The 22,618-nt window shown below is 34.8% G+C and overlaps 3 protein-coding genes across 4 annotated transcripts; all 3 read right to left on the bottom strand.

Moving 5' to 3' along the window:
• Positions 1 to 1,866: 1,866 nt before the first annotated feature.
• LOC144546565 (uncharacterized) lies at positions 1,867 to 6,412 on the bottom strand. Its single transcript, XM_078295101.1, has 6 exons — positions 6,318 to 6,412; positions 5,616 to 5,727; positions 5,481 to 5,540; positions 4,886 to 5,220; positions 3,502 to 3,615; positions 1,867 to 2,661 (listed from the first exon to the last, which is right to left on the bottom strand). The coding sequence occupies exons 2-6, from the start codon at positions 5,712 to 5,714 to the stop codon at positions 2,541 to 2,543; spliced, it is 729 nt and encodes a 242-aa protein (XP_078151227.1). The 5' UTR covers positions 5,715 to 5,727; positions 6,318 to 6,412; the 3' UTR covers positions 1,867 to 2,540.
• A 2,752-nt stretch (positions 6,413 to 9,164) lies between these two features.
• On the bottom strand, positions 9,165 to 11,073 carry LOC144546997 (putative LRR receptor-like serine/threonine-protein kinase At3g47570). The gene is made up of 2 exons (XM_078295598.1): positions 10,060 to 11,073; positions 9,165 to 9,603 (listed from the first exon to the last, which is right to left on the bottom strand). The coding sequence occupies exons 1-2, from the start codon at positions 10,985 to 10,987 to the stop codon at positions 9,248 to 9,250; spliced, it is 1,284 nt and encodes a 427-aa protein (XP_078151724.1). The 5' UTR covers positions 10,988 to 11,073; the 3' UTR covers positions 9,165 to 9,247.
• Positions 11,074 to 19,274: 8,201 nt separating this feature from the next.
• LOC144546842 (putative WRKY transcription factor 14) lies at positions 19,275 to 21,997 on the bottom strand. 2 transcript variants are annotated; one of them, XM_078295414.1, is made up of 6 exons: positions 21,905 to 21,997; positions 21,029 to 21,139; positions 20,852 to 20,896; positions 20,152 to 20,462; positions 19,788 to 19,895; positions 19,275 to 19,639 (listed from the first exon to the last, which is right to left on the bottom strand). In XM_078295414.1, the coding sequence occupies exons 2-6, from the start codon at positions 21,125 to 21,127 to the stop codon at positions 19,519 to 19,521; spliced, it is 684 nt and encodes a 227-aa protein (XP_078151540.1). In that variant the 5' UTR covers positions 21,128 to 21,139; positions 21,905 to 21,997; the 3' UTR covers positions 19,275 to 19,518. The 2 variants fall into 2 exon arrangements, with proteins under 2 accessions (XP_078151540.1, XP_078151539.1); XM_078295413.1 differs by lacking the exon at positions 21,905 to 21,997 and having other exon boundaries at positions 21,029 to 21,221.
• Between the last annotated feature and the right edge of the window lie 621 nt (positions 21,998 to 22,618).

The following is a 22,618-nucleotide window of genomic DNA, read 5'->3' as shown; positions in this document are numbered from 1 at the left end:
TTGCGATGGAATGGAAGCAATTGTTAGTAGTTTTATCAGTTTTTAATTTCATCCTTCTGTAATTTTTTTTTTAAGGTTGGCGGCGAATTACCGCCAATAAATATATTAATAAAAAAGTTTAACTACAAAGGTTTTAGTCTAACAGAGAGAAGCACATTTACAAATTGCAGAATATAACAGAAATCTGCAAAAATCATTATCTGATAAGGCTATTGTTAAATGAATTGCTAAATTATTTGGATTTGACTATCAGATAAGATTTGTTTGATTGTATGTAATTAATTTCCTGCATTATCCTAGCTATCAATTGATAGCTCTACTGGAGAGGAAATTGCGATGTCAAAGTAAGTTGTTTTTTAGTGTATTTTTTACATCCGACGTATTAACAGTACTTTATATCTTTATTGGTCTCAGACTATCGGTATTAACTCTAAATTGAATAATAACTTAGTTGTAAAAGAAATTCCACATATCAACTTCACTTTTAACAATTTATTTCTCATACAGTAACATGCAAAATTAAATTGTAATTGTAATTACATAACAGGTCCTTCGTTCTTAATTTTTTTTCAAAAAAGATGCATCTTTATTGGTCATCAGTTTCAAAATCCGAATAATGACATAGAAAACTAGTAAGGACGTATTTGTTTGTCACGGGATTACACGGGATTAGATTTGACAAGAATGAGAATTCATTTTCCAAAATGTGTGAACCCATCGGTACATGCACGCATGGAATTGATTATTGGAATATACTGAAATGAGTATTCGGCTATGTCGTGAAATTATTTGTCGGAAATCTTAATTTATTATGAAAATATATGTATCTATTTCAATTTCTCATCTAATCTTGACTCATATGTTTAATTTGTACAAAAATGAAATAATATGTAGGTAATATCACGATGTTCCTCTAATTTTTTTTATTAGGGACAATAATTAAATAATATTTTATTATATAATAATAGTGTTTCTACATTTCTCAATAAGTTAATTCTCAACTCTTCATCTTATTTAATATATTTAATATTAAAACTAATTAACAATAAAACATGTAATAGTTTAATGTACTTTTATTAATGTGTTTTCGTATTATTTATAATCAAAATTAAGTGCAAGACCCCCAATCGCTCCATTGGTGACGATGGAGACTCTAATTCCTCTGCCTCCAGAGCAACTCCTAACAACAAAAAACAAAAATTCTCTACTCCGGCTTTTTATCGGCGAGGCCAAGTACCACATGGCTCTCAAAAATATCTATGATGCTGGCATTCCCAAGGTAACTAGTTCTTAAGTAGGATTTTTTTTTTTAAATAGAATTAGCTTTAAAATTTTCAACGGAATAAGCACGCTTTACTCGTTTTTTAGAAAAATAGCCTCCACTGATTCCTAGGATCGGTGGAGCAAAATAATTAAAATTTGGAGCAATTTTACCACCTGCCACATTGACGGCCACACAAAAACCCTCCACTGATCCACAGGATCGGTGTAGCCCCAAAAAAATCCCTACACCGATCCTGTGGATCAGTGTAGAGAGGAAAAAACATAATGGAAAAAATAAAAAAGACCCCGTCGGATTGTTTTTTTTTAAAAAGGCCCCTCCACTGATCCTACGGATCCGTGTAGAGAGAAAAAATTCAGATTTTCTGTGGCTTTCCTTTCCTGGGTGCAAAAATGAGATTTTCTGTGGCTTTCCTTTCCTGGGTGCAAAAATGGGTCAAAATTAGCTCCACTGATCCCTAGGATCAGTGTAGCTATGGATTTTCTTGCTCCACCGATCCTAGGGATCGGTGGAGGCTATTTTTCTAAAAACCGAGTAAAGGGGCTTGTTCTGTGGAAAGTTATAAAACTAATTCTATTTTAAAAAAAAATCCTTAAGTAGTGTCGCTGTTTTGTGATAGGTGCAGAGAATAACTGGACAAACAAGAAAAAAATGCTTTTTTTTTTTTTTTTTTCTAATTACTGTTTCTTGTTGTGAGGAGAGGGAATACCGTTTTGTTATCCTTTGGAGTAATATTAATTGTAGCTGTTAAGAATTTGATCAATATCATCCGCCTTGCTTGTAAATGAACCTGTTAAGTTACCAAGAATATACTTTCTTTTCTCAATTTTTGTCCAATTCAGATAATTTCTGACACTCGTTTATCCAATACTAGTCTCTGTGTTTATACAGTTGGTCAAAAAAATAAAAGATAAGGTACCTTGTCATCCACAATTACCGGTACTCGAAAAGGGGAAAAAAATAGGCCTCAGCTTCTCTTTACTCTCATTCATTCCATTGAAGTACTGGACCACAATATAAGATGCTATAAATGTGAAATTTATACTGAAGGAGAAAAATAAATGGTAGTAGTGTTACATATAAATGCAACTATACCAGTAGAGCACTACAAGTAGATATATTGAATTCTAGATATGCACAAGCTATTGAAATTCCTTGCAGACAAAAAGATTACAATAAGACAAGAAATATATGAAAGAAAAGATAGAGGCAAACACTATCCATGTGTCTGCAAACATATATAAACAACAGACAACAATTATGGAATTGTGTGGTTATGTTGGCCCTTGTAAGTGACGATGCACATTGAAGGATCATTTGCATCCCGATCAATATGCTTTTTGGCAAAGCAGCCCATTTCGCTGCACCTGTAATAACGCCTGAGAATGGAGACAAATATTTAGTTTAGAATTAGAATTTATATAAATTTTAGGTGGATTGAAAAGGAACAGGTGGGCACTATTTTCCCAAAAAGAAATGGCTGTTATAATATAAGTGCTATTCATAATTTCAGTACTATTATATTAAAATGCTGGTGTTAGATTAGAATACAACCTGCCCCACAATAGAAGCTTAAATTAACAGAGAAAAAGTAATACTTATAATAACAACTTCTAACAGTAAGGATACTCAATAAAGAATTGGCAATTTATTATGAACCCGCTAATTTTGTGGAAACCAAGACTCAAGAGAGAAATGCATCATCTTCAAATTTTGTTATGTCAGCATTTACCGGTACAGTGCAAACAGTGCATATCAGTGTCCGAGTAAGTAACATTGAAGCAATTTTTATTTAATTCTAAAGCTGATCACCTGAATAATCATGAGAATTTTAAAAAGAAAACACACACACGAAAAGGCTCCCTTAAAGAAGTATCATATGTCAAACTAAGCTATACTAGACAATAACAAGTGATGGAAGCTTAGACAAGACCCAAAGATACCAGGCTGGCAATCTTTTGTTGGGAATCTAACAAAAGCTAACCTGAGCTGACCTGAAAATGTCCGGCGGGCTTTTGACTTTTATGTACTGATGCGGTTCAGAATTTGTTTTGTAAATAAAATGGGTAGTTTTGTATATGCCAAGGGGGCTATATGATAGGTTTTTCTTCTTCTTAGTTTTACGTAATTATGCAAACTTTATAGAGACAGTTTTGTTTCAGTAAAATGAAACATGTGGCAATTTACGCATAGCTTATTTAAAAACAAAAACAGCTAACCGGTTATAAGGAAGACCGGTTATCCTCATGATACCACTTGCACGCCAAGTGTATGGATCAGCATTTCTTGAGCTCTTGGCTAGAACTTGTATTGTTGCAATTTCCCCAGAGATCCTATTTTTTTATATGAAAAGCTCAATGAAAAGATCACAAATCATGAAGTGCCTTTCCCCTTCTACTATCTGATTTTGTTGGTACTTGATAGTAGACACTGGTAATGGCTCTGTTGGGTCTTAGCAACCATAATAACCTTGTCACCATGCTGTTACATACTGAAGTCGGTCAAATGGCACATACCGGAAGTATAGAGTAAACATTTTGACAAAGCAGCTTTTGATTCAAAAAGTGCACGAGTCATATACAGTGTTGTTTTGACTATGTCCGTGCTGCATGAATTAAAAGCTGTTCTGTCAAAAATCTTCACCCAAAGTATTCCCCCAGCTATGCGGGTACTGCTCGCATAGACCACAAACCAAGCATATATAGGGATAGCAATACTAGCTTGGCCTGTATATAACTTGTAATGATACAGACGTCAGTAATTGGACGGTTAGTGTGTGGTACCAAGGGGAGGGGCAATTGTTTTAGATAAAATCTATGTTCAGTAGGCAGTATTGATTGATTTAGATAAAATCTATGGTACTAAGGAACATTCTTTTAGATAAAATCTATGTTCACAAGGCAGTATTCATTGCATAAAGAAATATTGAAAATATGTATTATAGATGAGTGAAAAACAATGGCAACTACAAAAAAACAAAAAGCAAAAAAACAAAAAAGATCTAGTCCTGGCATGGTTTGAATTTTTCATTGGTCGATTCAGATCAAGAAGTCCTGACTCACAGTCTAGAATTCAGATCCCCCCAGGTACTAGAGGTGCAATAAGTAAATCTGGACCGTTATTTTAACTTGACACGAATCTCAAAGCGCCCCCCCTCAGTTTCTTTATGCACCGGATTGAGTTTGGCCCGGCCAATCATTTGATAAAGACAGGCCAGACAAGGTTCTTTAAAATGTGGCCCAGCCCGGCCCATTGACAACCCTACTTGTTATTCCCCTGTTTGCTCAACTTCATCCAACAGAGCCTCTGGATTAGGCCAACAACGTACTTCAAATTACACAATACAGGTAGTAAAGTAGTCAGACCAAGCACCTATTCAAATTGCATTTTACAGAATAAATTTAGTCCTCCAGCAATTGAGTTTCACTTCTTCTGATGGCTATAGAAAATTAGGATACAAAGGCTTGTTGTAACAGCCAAAAGAAGTGAAAAGCAACGTATGAAGCAAAACAAGTGTGAGATTAAACTCCCTGATTAAAGACCTTTTGTTGCACATGACATAAAAAAAAAGAGCTTTGCATAGAATTATTGAGGTAGGCTTACACTTCTTTGACATCCTTGTTGGTGCCTTCCTCTGCTACAGAGGATTGTAAACCACTTCTTTCATCATTTCTACTCCTGTTAGCCTTCCCTCTCCTTTTCTTCTGACTTGTTAGAATTGAGGTCGAATTGTCTGCAACAGCCGCAGCTGCAGGGTTAATTGTCAGAACTGATCCCACCGGGCACTCCTCCCAGCCGATCTCTCGCATGTCATGTTTCACCTCCTCAAGAGATACTGCTGACATGGAAGTGGTGACAGAGAGTATATTGCAATCACTCATACCGAATCTAACAGGTGGGATCAGATTACGTGAACTCAAAGCAACTATGATCTCCTCCTATCCAAACAGATGTAACGTAATATCAGTGATGCAAGGAGATTAATGACTGCACCAAAAAGAACTGTTGAATCAACAGTGCTACAAGATAAAAAAAATATATATATATATTTTATGAAAAAAGGTATATTGGATCAAAAAAGGTGTTGAGAAAGGAAAGAAGAGTAGGCTCTGCCAGTTTTGGCAATTATTTGGCAGCAAAAATCATTCTCCTTGCTTGAATAGGAAATAGTCTCAATTAATAATGTGAAAAGTCAAACCTTAGTTAGTCCAATATAACTTCTGTTTGTTAGCTTCCGGAATCCATGCAAGAATAATATCTGCTTCATTAAATGTGATTTATTGTGAAAAATTGATCACAAAGTGAGGGAGGAAAAGAGGCAGAGAGAAAGAACCTGATTAAGCTGGTGGGTAGTGAGGTTGTGAGCCTGACGGTTGCCAAAAAAGGAAAGATATTCTTCAAATTTCAGCTGCTTATCTTTGCAGTGCCCCATTTAGTATGCACCTCTAATCCCAGTGACAAGAATGTAATCACATTAGACCAAAACAAGCAAACTAGATTGCATTTAAGCAAAGAATATTGAGAGAGGATACTGGATAAGCTAAATATGATCTATTGATTGCCGAATTTGCATCTCCGAGATATCTCAAATTTTGAGTTGAGGAAAATCTGGACCGTTCAAACCCCTGCTGCACGATCTCAAAGCAAAATAATATAGATGGAATGATGGATTGATGTTAGCTAAGGAACTACAACTTTGATTTGATTGTAGATGGAATGATGGATAGATGTTAGTATGTTACAAATATCCCTTTGCTTCTTTTTTTTTTATTCTCTTTTTTGATGAACTATAACTGTTCGATATAGTTTGAAAAGCTTGTCACTGAAACGCAATAGAACAATTTAGTTTTTATCAAATATAAGTGTTTTTGACTGGATCAATCATATCAAACAAATCTCCAGATTTACTTGGAACCAGTCTCGAATTAGGGAAAAATGTTCTTCATTTGTACATACAATCTAACCCAATCCTTAGCGAAACACGATTTCAAACAGGTTCGATAATCGAAAACTAGATTAAATTTCCCAATGGTACCTGATCGATCAACAGTGTTGCATCTCTTTTCTTCGCTTCGCTCTTCTAGGCTTCTAGCTTTCCATTTCTCCTGCAGAGTTGCAGTAGCTTCCTACTAGTCTACTACAGACGAAAATGAAGGGAAGTATAAAATTGGAACACCTGGGGTTTCGGTTTCTCTAAAGTAACTCAAACTTTTGAGTTTATATCCGAACCGTCCGATCTGAATCCGGACCAATCCGATCCGTGGTGGAAATGGAATGCACGGGTCTGCTTTAAAATGCGTACCAAAACAGATCGGACGGTTCCATCCAAATTACAAATTTCGAGGTACCTTTGGTAAAATGAATTCAGCATATCGCTACGGTGGCAACGAGCTAGGTTCTAGCTTAGCTTGTTAATTATGGACCGAGCTACAACCGAGCGAACTGGATCTAAGGCATCCGAGCTAAAATCTCATCTTGAAATCGTGATACGTCAGTCCGAGCTAACTCGCAAGCTGACAAGCTGGCTCGCGGAGCTAAGTGGATCTTGTTTGAAAAAGAAAATAAATTCTACGAACTTTTCGGATCGAGCTAAACTGAATTGAACTGAACTAGATAATATAAAATGCACACAAATTCATACAAATTCACAAATTGATACCTAGCCGAGCTAGCTCGCAAGCTAAAGAGTAAGCTAGGCTTCAGTTTGAACTCATAAATTCAGAACCAAGCTAGTGGCGAGCTAATTCGTTAACAGCTTGATCCAGTAACAAGCGAGCTATTAACGAGTAAGTTAGATACGAGTCACGAGTCACGAGTTACGAGCTTTTTTGCCGCCCCTAAATGCTACCACTGAGTCACTGACAAGTAAAACTAGCGATTCCATATACGGGTCCCACACTTGTCAATACTTTTTGCGAACTACTCTGCAGACCGCAAGCCTTTTTTTACTGGATAATGTTTAAGGAGCCAAATCGTGTGGCCGATAACTGACATGTGCCTCTACGTTGAGTCGAGTACTTGGTTCCATAGTGACAAGATACCCGAATTATACCCGTTTAATTTTTTTTTGGGGTGATGCAGAACCGAACGTCAAATTATTCGGTTGACCGAATTTTGACGGAATTAAACCCGAATAATTCCCGAATTTTACGAGCTTTTCCCGAATTTTACGAATTATTCACGAATTTTTCTTGAATTTTTCCAAGGACAATTATTTTTTTGGTTTTTTTTTTTTTTGCTCTCTTGCAGGAGTGAGATTTCTGATCCGAATAATTCCGAATCATTCCCGAATTATACCCGAATCACAAATTTTTGACCTCGCCGAACCGAACCCGAATAATTCATTTGTCACTATGCTTGGTTCCAGAAAATGTCGTGCGTTCCAAATGTCTGTTATGTAACGCAATATAGTCTGTGCCACATAATATTTGAACTCGTTTATTCATAAGTAAAGGGAATTACAATAATTGCTATCTCTCTGTTGGTAACTGTCTAAACTAATTCAGTTATGAAACTAACTCTATACAATATACAACAGTAAGTACAGTAACTAACTCTAAGTACAAACAGTTGACCACTTCTGTTGACCAGTTCTATTATTAATAAGTCATAGCCAGTGTTGTAAAAAACGTTCGATTAATCGATCAATTAGTCGTTGATGTGACTAAACTGTTAGGAATATTCCCGACTAATCAATTGATTATTTCTGATTATAATTGATAATTTTTGATTAATCGCTTGGAAGTACCATGTCGTCCGACAACAGCATATTGTTATTTACAATACTATTGATAACTGCATACCATTATTTACAACACTGATCATAATTATGAAGCGGGAAATATCGGCGGAATTTTTAAGTGGAGACACTCAACATTACACTTAATTTCGTTTATTAGTCAAATTAGATCGCTGCATATTTTGAATTAGAATTTCATATATATTAAAGGGGGATTTTCACGTATACCTAGGGCTGGCAAAAAAATTCGAGATTCGTGATTCGATTCGGGTTTGATTTGAGTTTAATTCGATTCGAAATGGGTTCGAATTGAAACGAACCAAACCAGGTTCGGTTCGGAATTAATTCAAACCAAACTCAAACCTAGCCTGGTTCGATCGAAATGGGTTCGATCATTTTTATGGTTCGAATCTCATAATAACATTGGCCGTTCATTTACCTGATGAAATTAAAATCCAAGATAGAGAGTCATAATTTAATTTAGCCGACACTCCCTCGCTCTCAAATCTCAATAACCTAGTTCTCTCTCCACCTCTCACTAACTCACTCTCCCTCTAGCTCTAAAATCTAGCCGACGCTCTCGGCGACTGGCTGTCTCTCCAGCCTAGATGACTATCTCTCCTCTCTCTTCGGTCGTCTCTCATAGTTTATACCAGGAAAGCCGTCTCTGATGTATTTTTTCATGAACAATTTTTTAACTTAAAAACACTCATTTCATAGTTCATACCGATAAAAGGAAGCCATGTGAATTGTCCCGCGAGAAAAAATTAATGTATAAACTACCGGTATAACTAGGACTGCTAAAAAATAATTTAGTTCGTGATTTGATTCGGGTTCGATTCGAAAAATGTGTAGTTCGCAATTAATTCGATTCGAAATGGGTTCGATTCAAAACGAATCAAACCAGGTTCAGTTCAAAATTAATTCAAACCAAACTCAAACCTAAGGTAAGTTCGGTTTGTTGCCACCCCTACGTATACCCCTCAAAAATATCAAAATTACGTATTGCTCCCCTCTTAACTTCAAAATTATATATATTCCCCTCTAAATTTATAAATTTTACAAATTTACCCATTTCATTGTTTTTTATATTAAAACTCATAAAGAATGAGAGAACAATCTCCTAATTAGCCATTGCTCTACTTCCTATTTTAACAGATTACAAAGGGCTATTGCCGCTAAAATATAGTTTCTAAACACAATACGATGATGTTCATGAATCTCCCTTACTCTAGCAACTTGTAATGTGCTGAATTCAACTCTTTTACAACATCTTTCATTGCAATGCGCTCTTTTGGTGACTCCTTGGAACACAGGAGTCCACATCGAATCACCAAAACCAAACATTCTCGAGAGTTCTCTGGTACCAATGTGTTCTCATTCCCCAGATCAGACGAGAACAATTTGTTATCAATAATGTCCATGACTCGAGCTGGAAAAGCTATCTCGGTATGCTTGTGAAGGCTCCAGCCATCTTTGAATCTTTCATCAGTGGGGCTAATTCCAGTGAACATTTCCAGCAAAAGGATGCCGTAGCTATAAACATCTCCTTCCGTGGATGCCTGGCCGCCCATTCCATATTCTAAGCAGTGAAACATATATATAAGATAACTTTTTATTACCTTCGATGAGTAAAAAAAAAAACAATCAATATAATTAAGCTAGTGTCATGACATACCTATTTAATTTTGTTTGAACTACCAACTACTGATGAGCAAATACTAAATAATTGCAACTAATTAAATGGGATGTGACCACCGTCTTCTTTCTTCATTTCTATACTTTACCTGTTTAATTGGTCATGGTTGTTTTTATTTGGTGAATTTGCATTTATTTAATAATATGTATCCATGATCGTTGCAATGACTAGATTTTTGTAGTAATTATGATAGGCCAAGAGGATCCTAATCTAACCAATTGAGATTCATTAAAAAGTTTCTTAAAGGAAACAAAGAGGACAAGTTGTTAAGAGTCAATAGATGAAAGGTGTAATACAAGAAAAGAAAAATTATCATGAGCAGCAATATTAAGCTTGTACCTGGAGGAATATAGCCAATAGAACCCTTGATTCCAGCGGTGCTTGTTATTGATTGAGCAGGCACGGTATCAGATCGAACTAGAAATCGAGCCAACCCGAAATCACCAACATGTGCAGTCATGTTATCATCCAAAAGCACATTACTCAGTTTAAGATCACAATGTATAAGTGGTGCTGGCCTGTGATCATGAAGATAGTCCAATGCCTTAGCAATATCAATTGCTATGTTCATCCTTTGTAATAGGGTTAGGCCTTCGGATGGCTGATCCCTACGTGTGTTCGGATGTACATATGTTTCTAAGCTACCATTAGGCATGAACTCAAAAATCAATGCTTTGAAATCTTTACCTCCGTGATCTAAGCTAGAGCACACACTGAGGATCTTGATAAGATTTCGGTGCCTGACATTTCTTAAGGCCTCACATTCTGATAAGAAACTTCTTAGAGCACCATGCTGCTCGAGGTTTAGTACCTTAACCGCAACGGTATTGGCACTTCCTAAACTCATAGAAGCTTTATACACAACTCCGAAAGAACCACTTCCAATTATATTCTCCACAGAGAAACTGTTAGTAGCTCTGAGAAGGTCATTATAGGACACTTTCTTGTTTTCCCATGTCATGGTCATATTACCTTGTGGATCTTTCTGAGATCTTCTTCTCCAATAGCAACCAACTACGAAACATGTGATGATGCTTATGCACAGAAATGCACCTCCTATGCAAACAAGTATTGTCTTGATACTTTCAGAATGATGCTTCTGTTCATGGGAATCAGAAATACATTTTGGCAGATGGTAATCAGGGAATCCACCACAAAGTTTAGGGTTTCCTCTTACATCAACTGCTGTCACATTCTTAAAAACACCTTCGTTCGGTAGTTCTCCTTGAAAATCATTGAAAGAAATGTTCAAAAGTTCTAGTTTCATTGCACTAATGAAAGAAGGTATTATACCAGAGAAAGAATTGTTCGAGAGATCAAGAACTTGCAACCCTTTTAAGTTGCTCAAAGAGGAGAGAATGGGCCCATGGAGTGAGTTCCCTTCTAGATGAAAGAATTGTAGAACCTGACAACCGTCTATAGAGCTAGGAACTTGACCAGATAAATTGTTATACGACAAGTCAATTTCGACTATATTCCTTAACTGACCGATTTATGCTGGTATTGATCCGTTTAAATGATTCTTTGACAAGCTTAGGGCAATTGAAAGAGAATTAATATTCATAATTTCTCTTGGAATTTCACCTACCAATTTGTTGTTTGAAATATTCAAGCCCTCCAGAGATCGCATGTTACCTAAAGATGGTGGTATACGCCCTTCAATTGCATTAGTATTAAGTACGAGTTTATTCATCTTAGTAAGGTTACCAAAAGTTGATGGAATTTCACCGGATAACATGTTTTTCGCAAAAGATAACCCTTGCAAGTTCCAAAGATTCCCAATTTCTATTGGGATTTTGCCACTAAGAAGTGTATTAGAAAGTTTAAGGACGGTTAGATTAGTCATCATTCCTAATTCTGCAGGAATAGATCCTGAAATAGGGTTCCCAGCTAATGATAGGATCTTAAGACTGGTAATGTTTGCTAAAGAACTTGGTATCGTGCCTTGGAGTTGATTGTTTTCAACTATTAGATATAGAAGATTCGTACAATTGCTCAAAGCATGAATAAAGCTCCAATCACTATATGTCTTCGCCTCTAGTTGATTGTTTTGAACTTGAAGTAAATAAAGTTGTTGCAAGCTTCCTAAGCTGGAAGGTATTACACCGGTGAAATTGTTATAATGAATTTGAATCACACGGAGAGTTGTGCAATTGGACAAAGAAGAAGGAATTTGCCCTTTAAATTGGTTTGTATACATGCTTAGATATTCTAAGGTCCGAAATGTATCACAGATGTGAGGAGGAAGATATCCTTGGAGATAATTTGTGTTGACATCAAATGCGATTAAGGTGGATAGATTGTAAAGAGAATGAGGTACTGTGCCGGAAATTTTATTATCACTTATTAGAAATTCCTGAAGGGACTTCATTTGACCAAGCGAATCCGGAATGGAACCCTTAAAGCTATTTGAGTCAAGATACAAAACCAATAGATTAGTAAGATTTCCTAAGGTGGGCGGTATGATTCCGGCGAGAAAATTTGCTCCAAGATTAAGGATCCTAAGATTTCGGCATTTCCCGAGGGTCGAAGGTATGGTTCCTCCAAGATAATTATTTGCCAGCCAAAGAATTTTTAGATTGGAACAATTATTACCGAGGACAGAGGGAATGCTTCCGTGGAGAGAATTAGTGCTGAGGTTGAGATGCCGCAATCTGCTCAATCGTCCGAGTTCCTCCGGAATGTTCCCAGAAAGGTGGTTGATAGAAAGGCTCAAGTTTTGAAGGAATGTGAGGTTACCCAAAGAAGGAGATATCCGACCGGCCAGTTTTAATGAATCGAGACTGAGACCGATGACTCTGTCAGGATGACGACGGCCGCAGCTGATGCCTGGCCACAGACAGTGGTGGAGCGAGGCATTCCATGACGACAATATGCCAGAGGGGTCGCTCAAGATGAGAGACTTGAAGGAGAGAAGCGCGAGGAGGTCGGTTTCTGTTGCGTTGGTAGTGGTAGTGGCAGCTAAGTTTGAAGGAATAAAGAAGCATAGAGAGATGAGTGAGATTGAGATTAGGAGGATGTTAGAGAGACTAGTAGTGCCACTGGTGATGAGAAAGAGATGAGAAGAAGGCATTTCTTTGATTTCTTTTGGAAGGTTAACTTACTTATGCTAATGGCGTGGATATGTTCGTGTATATATATACAAATAATATTTCTCTCTCTAATTGATTGAAGGAAGGAATTTCGTAAGATAAGATGACTTAGTAGTTGAGTGTGATAGGAATTTTTTATTTTTTTTTTAGGTCCTTTTTCGAAGATCTGACGTAAATATTTTGTCTTGATTGATTTGGCTAATTTGTTATTTTTCGGAAAGATAGATCAAACCTGCCCCAGAACTTGATAACAGAGGCTATAAACAAATCCAATTTCGTTGTATTTTTTCAAAGGGGGACAGCAAATTCCACAGATGTTTCCTTTTCAGGGCCCCTTTTTTTCTCTTTTTTTTCTTAGTTCAACTTTCCACCTTCAAAATTAATTTGAATCACTAGTAGAGAAAAACACTTTACTATTGGTTGAAATCGCGTTCCACCATCGGATTCCGAACTGTTACTTTTCATCCCGATAGAAAATGTACATACATATGCTATCGGCTCAAAACCAATAGCAATAATCAATATACCATCAATAGCGCACGTTTGATCATCAGGTTTGACAAACCCAACGTCATCGCTTTCGTTTTGCCACCAATAACAAATGTGATTGACGTTGTCTAATGAATTTTAATAGCCGATAGTAATAGTGTCTTGCACCATCTGTTTTGTTTGAGTTGGCATTGGCAGATCTTAGTTTTCTAGCAGTTATTAATATCTGAACCGATGGTGATATATATGTAATTATTATCTTTTATTATTGATTCTTGTATTACGAGCTAGTCTAGTCATTTTTCAAACATATAATATAATCAACAACATATAGGCATCAACAACATATAGGCATGCATTAACAACATATATATTATACATGTACAAATCGTTCTCCTAGATAGGAAATACAAGAGTAGTTATAATTAACTTGCAAGTCGTATTCAAATCATATAAGAGTAGTTAAAATTCGAAACCGTGAAAAAAATTCACGGTTTGGGTACTTTTAAAATTATATCTAAAACCTGGTTATTATTATTAAAATATTTTGCTAATTTGGTATTTTTAAAAATGTCAAACTTTTATCGGCCATATTTGGTACTATTTAAATTTTAAGAGGATTAAGTTGTTTAATCCATCTTATTTCTATTTTACATCTTGTTTGATAATTTAAGTCATGACTTAAATTAGTCGATCTGAAGGAGAGAGAAATTGAGAAATAAATCTTTGTCTATGACGGTAAGATCTACAGGCAAAATAAGCGTGGAGTAAATTAATCTACCTCTTTGTTGAACTTATTCCGTTGTAATTTCATTTTACTCTTCTCCGGTTTTATATCTTGTTTCACAACTTAAATGTGAGGTAAGAGCTTTACCTCTTATTGTACGACAACTAAACATGATCTTCGTGTTTAAACTTTTCCCAGCCAATTCGCATCTAATGTAAGAATTAACAAGAAAGGAAAAATGATGCATTTTAGCTAAAAAAGCCGGCACTTCATCTCTAGTGAAGTATGCTTGATTTCCAGATAAGCATATTAGCACTACTTATTTTTTTATTAGCACAACATCTGCAATGATTTAAATATATGGACAATTTTAATCCAGTTTAAATATCTTGTTGATATCTTTTCAGCAGCCTTGCAGGTTGAATTGTTCGAACCGAACTCCAATTTCTTAAAAATATATGAAGCTCACATATTCATACGATCATTCAGGATAAACTTGCATAAATACCTATATAATTGAAAAAAAAAAAAAAAAAAAAACATCAACCACGATATATACTTTAAGGTTTATGAATAAAGCAAGACGGACATTAAAAAATATATATAATGATTAAATTGTGAATCAAACTTTTCCAAAAAAAAATTTGTGACTTAAACATGACCTATGATTGCTGCTTAAATTAAAAAAAAAAAAAAAAAAAAAAAGATTCAGTTGCTTACTATATCTTATTCTTTACATTTTACGTCTTGCTTGTCAACTTGAGTCATGATTTAAATTAATCTATCTGGAGAAGTAACTAGATAAGTAAATGGTTAGGAGATAGAGTAACTGACACCACAAACTCAGATTTTTCTCCAGCTTCTATTTTTACTCCTCGTTTTATGTCAGCTGAGAAAGACTTTAGCAATTTATTAGAAAACAAAAATGAATGCTCCAAATTTAAAAAATCTTGTACTAAAAATAAGAGAAAATAAAGAGAGGAAAGAACATGATATATTTCATCAACTTCAATGTTTCACATATGCGGTGCGCATCTTGGTGTTTGCAGCTTGATTGTCTTACGACACCTATCCTCTTTACCTAGCTAATAATTCGATATTAAAAACAAGAGAAAAGGTTTCTGTCCACTGGGTTTTGTCCACCATCTGTCCACAACCTTATCCAACTTCCATTCTAGCTGTCGGTCCCCAACTTTCTTCTAACGAGCTCTCTTTCCGATCTCTCTTTCTCTCTTCTTTCTCTCTTTCTCATCTCTCTTTCTCTCTTTCTGATCTCTCTCTCTTCTCTCTTTCTCTCTTCTTTCTCTCTTTCTGATTTCTCTTTCTCTCTTCTCTCTTTCTCTCTTTCTGATTTCTCTTTCTCTCTTCTCTCTTTCTCTCTTCTTTCTCTCTTTCTCATCTCTTTCTCTCTCCTTTCTCTCTTTCTGATCTCTCTTTCTCTCTTCTTTCTCTCTTTCTCATCTCTCTTTCTCTCTTCTTTCTCTCTTTCTCTCTTCTCTCTTTCTCTCTTCTTTCAATTGAATATCTCTTTCTCTCTTCTTTCTCTCTTTCTGATCTCTCTTTCTGATCTCTCATTCCCCTTATTCGATCCAGATCTACACGACACCGCCTATGACAAGATGAAGAAGGCGCTGGTGTTGAAGTCCATTAGCGACAAAGGAAGGGATGGGAATAAGACTTCCATCAATAAAGCGGCTACCAGTATCATTGGGAGCACATAGATATCCACATATTCAAGGTTACACTTATTCTTATAATTTTCTATAGATTTATGATATTTTGACAAATTTCTTTCTGAAATATTACGATTTTGTGATTTTCCAGTTTAGATTTGCGATTTTAATATTTTAAAAATGTGAAGTACATTTTTTTGTAGGATTTGTTATTTAAGTTACAGCATTGAATGATGAATTTTACAGTATTGGTGCATATTGAAAGTTTCTGGATGTTTGAAAATTTGAATAACATTTTTTATAAGATTTGTTATTTAAGTTACAGCATTGAATGATGAATTTTACAGTATTGGTGCATATTGAAAGTTTCTGGATGTTTGAAAATTTGAATGACATTTTTTATAAGATTTGTTATTTAAGTTACAGCATTGAATGATGAATTTTACAAGATTGGTGCAAGTGAAATGACACTTTTTATTTATGTTTTAAAAATTGTTATTATATTATTTTAAGCAATGTCCTAACAGCAAGGTCCTAACACTGATCCTTTTCAAGCAAGGTCCTAACAGCGCCAAACGGGTGGCAGCAACGGAGTACGAGCATACGACAGGTGGGGGCAGAGACTGGATTTGCTCTTGCTACTGGTACTAATACTTACAAGAGGGAAGTTAGGGCTGAAACTGGAGGGTTGCTTTTCGGGGCAAGAAAGGAGGTAGAATTGATCTACACGGCTTTGATTTTGCCGTTAAAGATCAAATCGCGGTCTGAATCCGAATCCGGATTTGATCTACACGTCCTTTGATAGATTTATATATGTCTCAAGGTAATTAAATGCAGTTCTTTTCTCTTTTGATCAAACCGATTTTGAATTTTGATTTTCCTAATTAATGCATAGGTGACAAACGAAGAGGAACAGCAGCCTCAATCATTGATTTCCCTTCATCAATTTGTTGTTTGTTTTACCTTTGCTCTTCACGAATTTTTGAGTTCAATGGGATTGGAGATCTATTTTTAATCGTGTCTGGTAAATTTACTACAAATTTCGAAAGATTTTCAAGTTTGATTACATTGCACAATCGTCTCTGGTAATTTTCAAGTAGTAGCAGCTCAATTGTCTATGGTAATTTTACATGATACATGGAGTAATTTGATACATGAAGTAATTTTACTTTACTGGATATATGAAGTAATTTTACAGGATACGTGAAGTAAATTTACAGGATACATGAAGTAATTTGATATATTAAGTAATTTTACTAGATATATGAAGTAATTTTACTAGATATATGAAGTAATTTTGCAGAATACATTAAGTAATTTGATATATGAAGTAATTTTACTGGATATATAAGTAATTTTACAGGATATATGAATCAATTTTACCTTACTGGATACATGAAGTAATTTTACAGTATACAGGAAGTAATTTGATATATGAAGTAATTTTACTGGATATATGAAGTAATTTTACTTTACTTGATACATCATTGATTTTGATTTGAATGTTTTTGATAGTTTGTTTTGTAGTTGGTTAAAATGGTTCTGAGTGTCATGCAATTTGAGACACCTGTCAAGGATAAATGGTTCTTCATTAATCCTTATTTGTCTGTAAGTATCTTTTTATTTTTGCTGTTGAAATACTTGAGTACTCTTTAATGCGTTTTATTTTGTATGATATAGGTTTGTATGCATGATTACACTGCATATGCTTTTCAGTTAGGTAAATAACTTGTAAGATTATTTTGTAATTCTTATTTGTTATAAATCGAATTTGTTTCATTGTTTATTTTATTATTATGCAGAATGACATCTCAAAAGAACGTGTTGTTCTTGTGATGAGGCTTCTTATTCATCCGAACAATGAACACATGAGGTTTTTAATGTAAAAGTTATTTGTCCATAGTTTTTTTTATTGCTATTATGCTATTTTGAATGTTGCAGTGAATATTTTTATCTTGTGTTGAACAGATGTTGTTTGTGGTGAACAGATTTTGTGTGATGATGGATGTATGTATAGATTTAGCAATTTTATAGTATACATGGTATTATTTTATGGTTTATATTTTGCAATTTTACAGTATACATGATTGTTTGCAGGTTGTAGTTTAAACTGAAATGTAGCATTTTTTACATTTTTTACATTTTACAGTATAGACAATTCAATTGAAAATTTACAGTGTTATTTGAAAATTTTACAGTATACAAGATTCAATTTTACAATATACAAGATTCAATTGTAAATTTTACTATGTAGAAGATTCAATTTTACAGTATACAAGATTCAATTGAAAATTTTACTGTATACAAGATTCAATTTTACAGTATACAAGATTCAATTTTACAGTATACAAAATTCAATTTTACAGTATACAAGATTCAACCCAGTGCAGACGCTAATAACTCTAACTGCCAATAACCGCTAATAACTAACTCTAACTGCCAATAACTTCCTATAACTGCAATTTTCGAAAGTACAGTTTGAAAGTACATTTATTTTGTCATATTGTGCAAGTTGGAATCTTTTTCTAACTATCATGGGACCACTTCAAATAGTTGTTCGATGTTTTGTGATTAACTGATATTTTTTATGTGATATATTGTATAATTATACAGCATGTAGAAGTAATTTTACAGTATTCGCGCAAGTCAAAGCTGTGGACAAATGGTGGACAAAAGGCTGTGGACAATTAGACGCTTCCTAAAAACAATGTCAATTGAAAAAAAAAATATATGGACACTGATTTCAGCAATTAACATTTGATATTGAGAAATGTGAGCTATCAGTGTTACTTTAGGTCTGCTCTGTGTACGAAGGAGAATTTTAGGTTCATTTCGGACACAACAAAATAAGCATTGATTCCGTAACAACGAACAATTTTATCGTATCCTATAATACTTCTATCCAATAAAGAAATACTACAAATGCATGCAAGAGTAAACTTCACTCCACGCAGTTACAAAATTGAGAACCGTTGAATTTAAGGGTATTTGGAAACTATAAAAGAGACGGACAAATTTGGTAGATGATAGTGCAAAAGAAGAGATTGAATGATATTAAAAGAAAAAAAAAAAAAAAAACCCACATAAAGACGTATTATGTCAAGAGATCTAGAAGCACCAAAAGTATTAATATAATTTGCACACCATAAAGAATTATAGAAATTATAGAATGAAAGAATGAGATGCTTTTGTGTAATCGTTTTCAAATGTAATTTCCTTTAACAAATCAGTGTCTAAAGAAAATGATAACAGAAGAAAAAAATTAGAAACTTTGAATTATTTCACCTCGTAATGCTTTATTACATACAGATACAAGAACACTCGTTAATTTGCTCGCTATTGTTGTTTTCTATTACCAGCACAAAATTCATATAGTAAGCTGAAGTTATTCCAAATTTCTCTTAATTTTATTCCATTTGCACGACCTTCAGTAGTATGTTGGGCATTTTTTATCTAATTTGATTCTGCTTGTGAGAAGCAAAACGGTAAGTACGTAGTTTTCTCATGTACAAGAGAAATCATGAACCCTTCTTTTCCCACATTGGATTTAATTAAGCTGACTTCACACAAAGGTTCATCTTCTCTATTTTGGAAATTTCAGATAGGAAGCAACATTGCAGTAGTTATCAATTGTTAACGATTTTAGAGAATCCATCACGTATTAGTATCAATAACCTGTAAACGTCTTAGTGTCCAGTCTAAAAAGTGACAACACCTTGCAATTACAAATATAGGTCAATTCAACAGCGTAATGAAACCAAAAATTAGAACTCAATTAGGTCAAACTCTGAGTACTAATCCCTACATAATATATATATCAAGGAATGCTGTGATTATGCTCCCCTGTGTAGGTGATAAAGCACATTGACGAGTCCTTTGGGTCTTTAAAAACAGTCTTGCGGACAGGGCAGCTCTTGGTTTTACATCGATAGTACCACCTTTCCAAAATAGCAAATATAAGATTTAGACTCTACCAGTTTAATTTTTTTTTTTTTTTTTCAATGATGATGTATTGGGAGTCTGGACCAAACTAGCACAGCTGTTCAGCACCATCATTTGAAGGATAATAAAACAGATTACACATACCTGTAAACAATATTCTCTTTCTTTTTTGTGCCATTTCCATGCCAAGAGTAGACATCATGGTCTTTCAGACTACCTACTGGCAAGCGCATTGTTTTCTTCACTGGCAACCTACTTTTTAATCAAAGTCACTGAGTTAATTCTACTACCAATTATTTTTCTACACTGCTGGCGTGGTTATTCAGGTGAGATGAAGAAGAGAAAAAATAAATAACAGAGTAAGATCAGGAAATGAATCAAATTAAAGCTATTCTCAGAGTCTTTTCCACAAATAGTATGTTAGCCTCTATCGTCTCTACCAAAGCACGTCACAATCTTAACAACACAGTATCTCAATAAGTCAAGAAATAAATTAAGATTAACTCACGGTTCAGCAACTAAACCAGCAGTAGTGTAATATATCTTCTCCTTCTTTATTTTCTTCTCCTCTGTACGTATTCCCGTCAACTCACTGACCACTGTCAACAATGAGCTTGTATTGCCAGAGGCAGCACAATAGCCTGCTGGTTCAAAGCTCATGACAGATCCAATGGGGCACTCCTCCCATTCCATTTCCCGTATGTTAAGTTGCACTTCTACCAGGGATAAAGGCGACATGGGGCTATCTATACTGCTAGTGATTGTTGACCTTGTAGGCATCACAAGATCAAGTGAAGATACAGCATTCATGGTCTCCTCCTATTTAAAGGGAAGCGATAATCATTTAAAAGAGAACTCTTTAATTAGTTCCTTCAATCGATTATATTAGGCTTTGAAATTTTGGAAGGGCCATACAGATATATTCTCTTTGTCTTTCAATATGAGTTGACTTCACCAGAGAGCACCAGTGGATTTGATATTATCAGTGTTTTACTAGCCAATGTTGAGCTTACTAGTAATCTGCTCTTAAAATGGTTGTTTATCTTAAAATATCCATTGCATACATACTGCCATATTTCTTAGTCAACAAATATGAGTTGACTCCACCAGAGAGCAATGATACTATAATTATTTTACTAGCCAATATAGCACTCTTAAAATAGGCATTACCCAATTTAAATTAATAAGAAAGGTACTGGTAATCTAACCTTAGTATGGTTGTTTAGCTTCACAAATCCATGCATGAACAGAATCTGCTTCGGGAAACCAGGTAGAGATCAATTTAATATCTGCACACACTTGTGTACAAAGCACATAAACACAGCAACAATAGACTCACAGACAAACACAGGGGATTGGGGGAAGGGAGAGAGACAGAGACAGACCTGGTTGAGCTGGCTATAGGTTAGTTTGTCCACACGATGGTCCTGAAAGAAGGAAAGGTAGTCTTCGAATTTCAGCTGCTTCGGTTTGTACTGGTCCATCTGTAGCTGCAGCTAAATTACAAATAGTTTGAATCAGACTAAACATAGAAATCACTTCTTTATTTCATTTCATACATTTGGGTTTGGAAAGGTGATTATGTTATTCTACTGTTAGCATTTCTAATAAAAAAAATTAGAAAGAAGAAAGCATAACTGAGCAGGTTCTACTGGAAAATAGAAAATATCTGAAACATAATGAGTAAAAAGAACTCTTCCAAATGTACATTCTTAGAAATCTTAGATCCTTCTCATTATCGACCTATTATAATATATTGAATCCAATTTATGAGAAAACTTGTCACTGGGACTAAACAGTGTGATCCAAAACGCGAGATTACAAAAGAAGAATGAAAGAACAACCCTGACATTGTGACCAACGGTGTTGGCAAGTTCTTAATTCAAAACTCAAACCAAACTGTTTCCACTAAACTAAGGAACCGACTATACAGAAGAAAAGCAGCAGATTGGCTGATTTCCTGAAGCACCTCCAAAAATATAAATCAATCTATAAAGAAAGAAATATAGAAATGCGGTAGACGACCATTCCATACTACACGATTGATTTTAGTTCACAAACTGAACATCGTTATTACCAGAAAACAAACAAAAAAGAATCGAAAGAAAGCACAAGTTAATCTCAGATAATGTCTTTGCGTTTATAAAATCCGAGATATTGTCCCAAATTGAAGGGAAAGGGAAACCGTCATCTACTTCAGCCCCCCATGGACCTAGAATTTAGATCGATTTTGAACAAAAGAAACAATCGGTTAGGAGTACCTAAAGCAGTTTGAGAAAAATCAATGCAGAATCACGCTCTTTTCGCTTCCCTTCTTTGTCGATTATAGGTGCAGGCGAGCAGCTAGTACCGCCTTATGCTGTGTCATAAAGATCTATTATAAAACCTTGAGTATGCCTGGAGTATTACGCCAAAATCACTGGTCGAGACGTAATCGTGTGCACCCAAGTCCAGTCAGATGATCTAAAATCGATTCTTGATTATCTAGCCGCCAAATGTTTAATTTCAGCTCCAAAAGAGGCCGACAAATTCGGATTCCTGTGTCTAAATAGTATATATAAATAGTATATATGGATCATATTTAAATGTTATGCAGAGTATTCTATATGATATAGTTTACAGCTTTACATGACATATACATCATTTTACAATATCTATTATTATTGATGTTTACAAGTATATAGTCACAATTTTTACATAATATAGTTCAAAGTTTTACATGATATTTTACTTGATGTATGCATCATTTTACAGTATCTATTATTATTAATGTTTACAGTTTTACAGTTTATAGTTCACAGTTTTACATGATATAGTTTACAATTTTACATGATATAGTTCACAGTTTACTAAATTACTAAATAATACAAAGTCTAATAAATTAATTTACCAAGTTAATGAGTCAACCGAGTTAGAGGCAACTTAGATTCAACTCATGAGACAACTGAGTCAATAAACTCGAGTCAGTTTCAACT

The sequence above is a fragment of the Carex rostrata genome, chromosome 30 (genome assembly GCF_964058835.1).
Source record: "Carex rostrata chromosome 30, lpCarRost1.2, whole genome shotgun sequence".
NCBI lineage: Eukaryota > Viridiplantae > Streptophyta > Magnoliopsida > Poales > Cyperaceae > Carex > Carex rostrata.
Note: the sequence above shows the minus strand (reverse complement) of the source record. Positions and strands in the feature narration are given on the sequence as shown.

Excerpts from the sequence above, each read along its gene's own strand:
- LOC144546565 (XM_078295101.1), bottom strand. The coding sequence starts at position 5,714 with ATGGGGCACTGCAAAGATAAGCAGCTGAAATTTGAAGAATATCTTTCC. Across the intron at positions 5,541-5,615 it reads CTACCCACCAGCTTAATCAG|ATATTATTCTTGCATGGATT; the intron begins GTTCTTTCTCTC and ends TTAATGAAGCAG. Across the intron at positions 5,221-5,480 it reads GTTATATTGGACTAACTAAG|GAGGAGATCATAGTTGCTTT; the intron begins GTTTGACTTTTC and ends CTGTTTGGATAG.
- LOC144546842 (XM_078295414.1), bottom strand. The coding sequence starts at position 21,127 with ATGGACCAGTACAAACCGAAGCAGCTGAAATTCGAAGACTACCTTTCC. Across the intron at positions 19,896-20,151 it reads GCTGGTTTAGTTGCTGAACC|GTTGCCAGTGAAGAAAACAA; the intron begins GTGAGTTAATCT and ends ATTAAAAAGTAG. Across the intron at positions 19,640-19,787 it reads AAAGAGAATATTGTTTACAG|GTGGTACTATCGATGTAAAA; the intron begins GTATGTGTAATC and ends TATTTTGGAAAG.
- LOC144546997 (XM_078295598.1), bottom strand. The coding sequence starts at position 10,987 with ATGAAACTAGAACTTTTGAACATTTCTTTCAATGATTTTCAAGGAGAA. Across the intron at positions 9,604-10,059 it reads TATTGGCTATATTCCTCCAG|AATATGGAATGGGCGGCCAG; the intron begins GTACAAGCTTAA and ends TTCACTGCTTAG.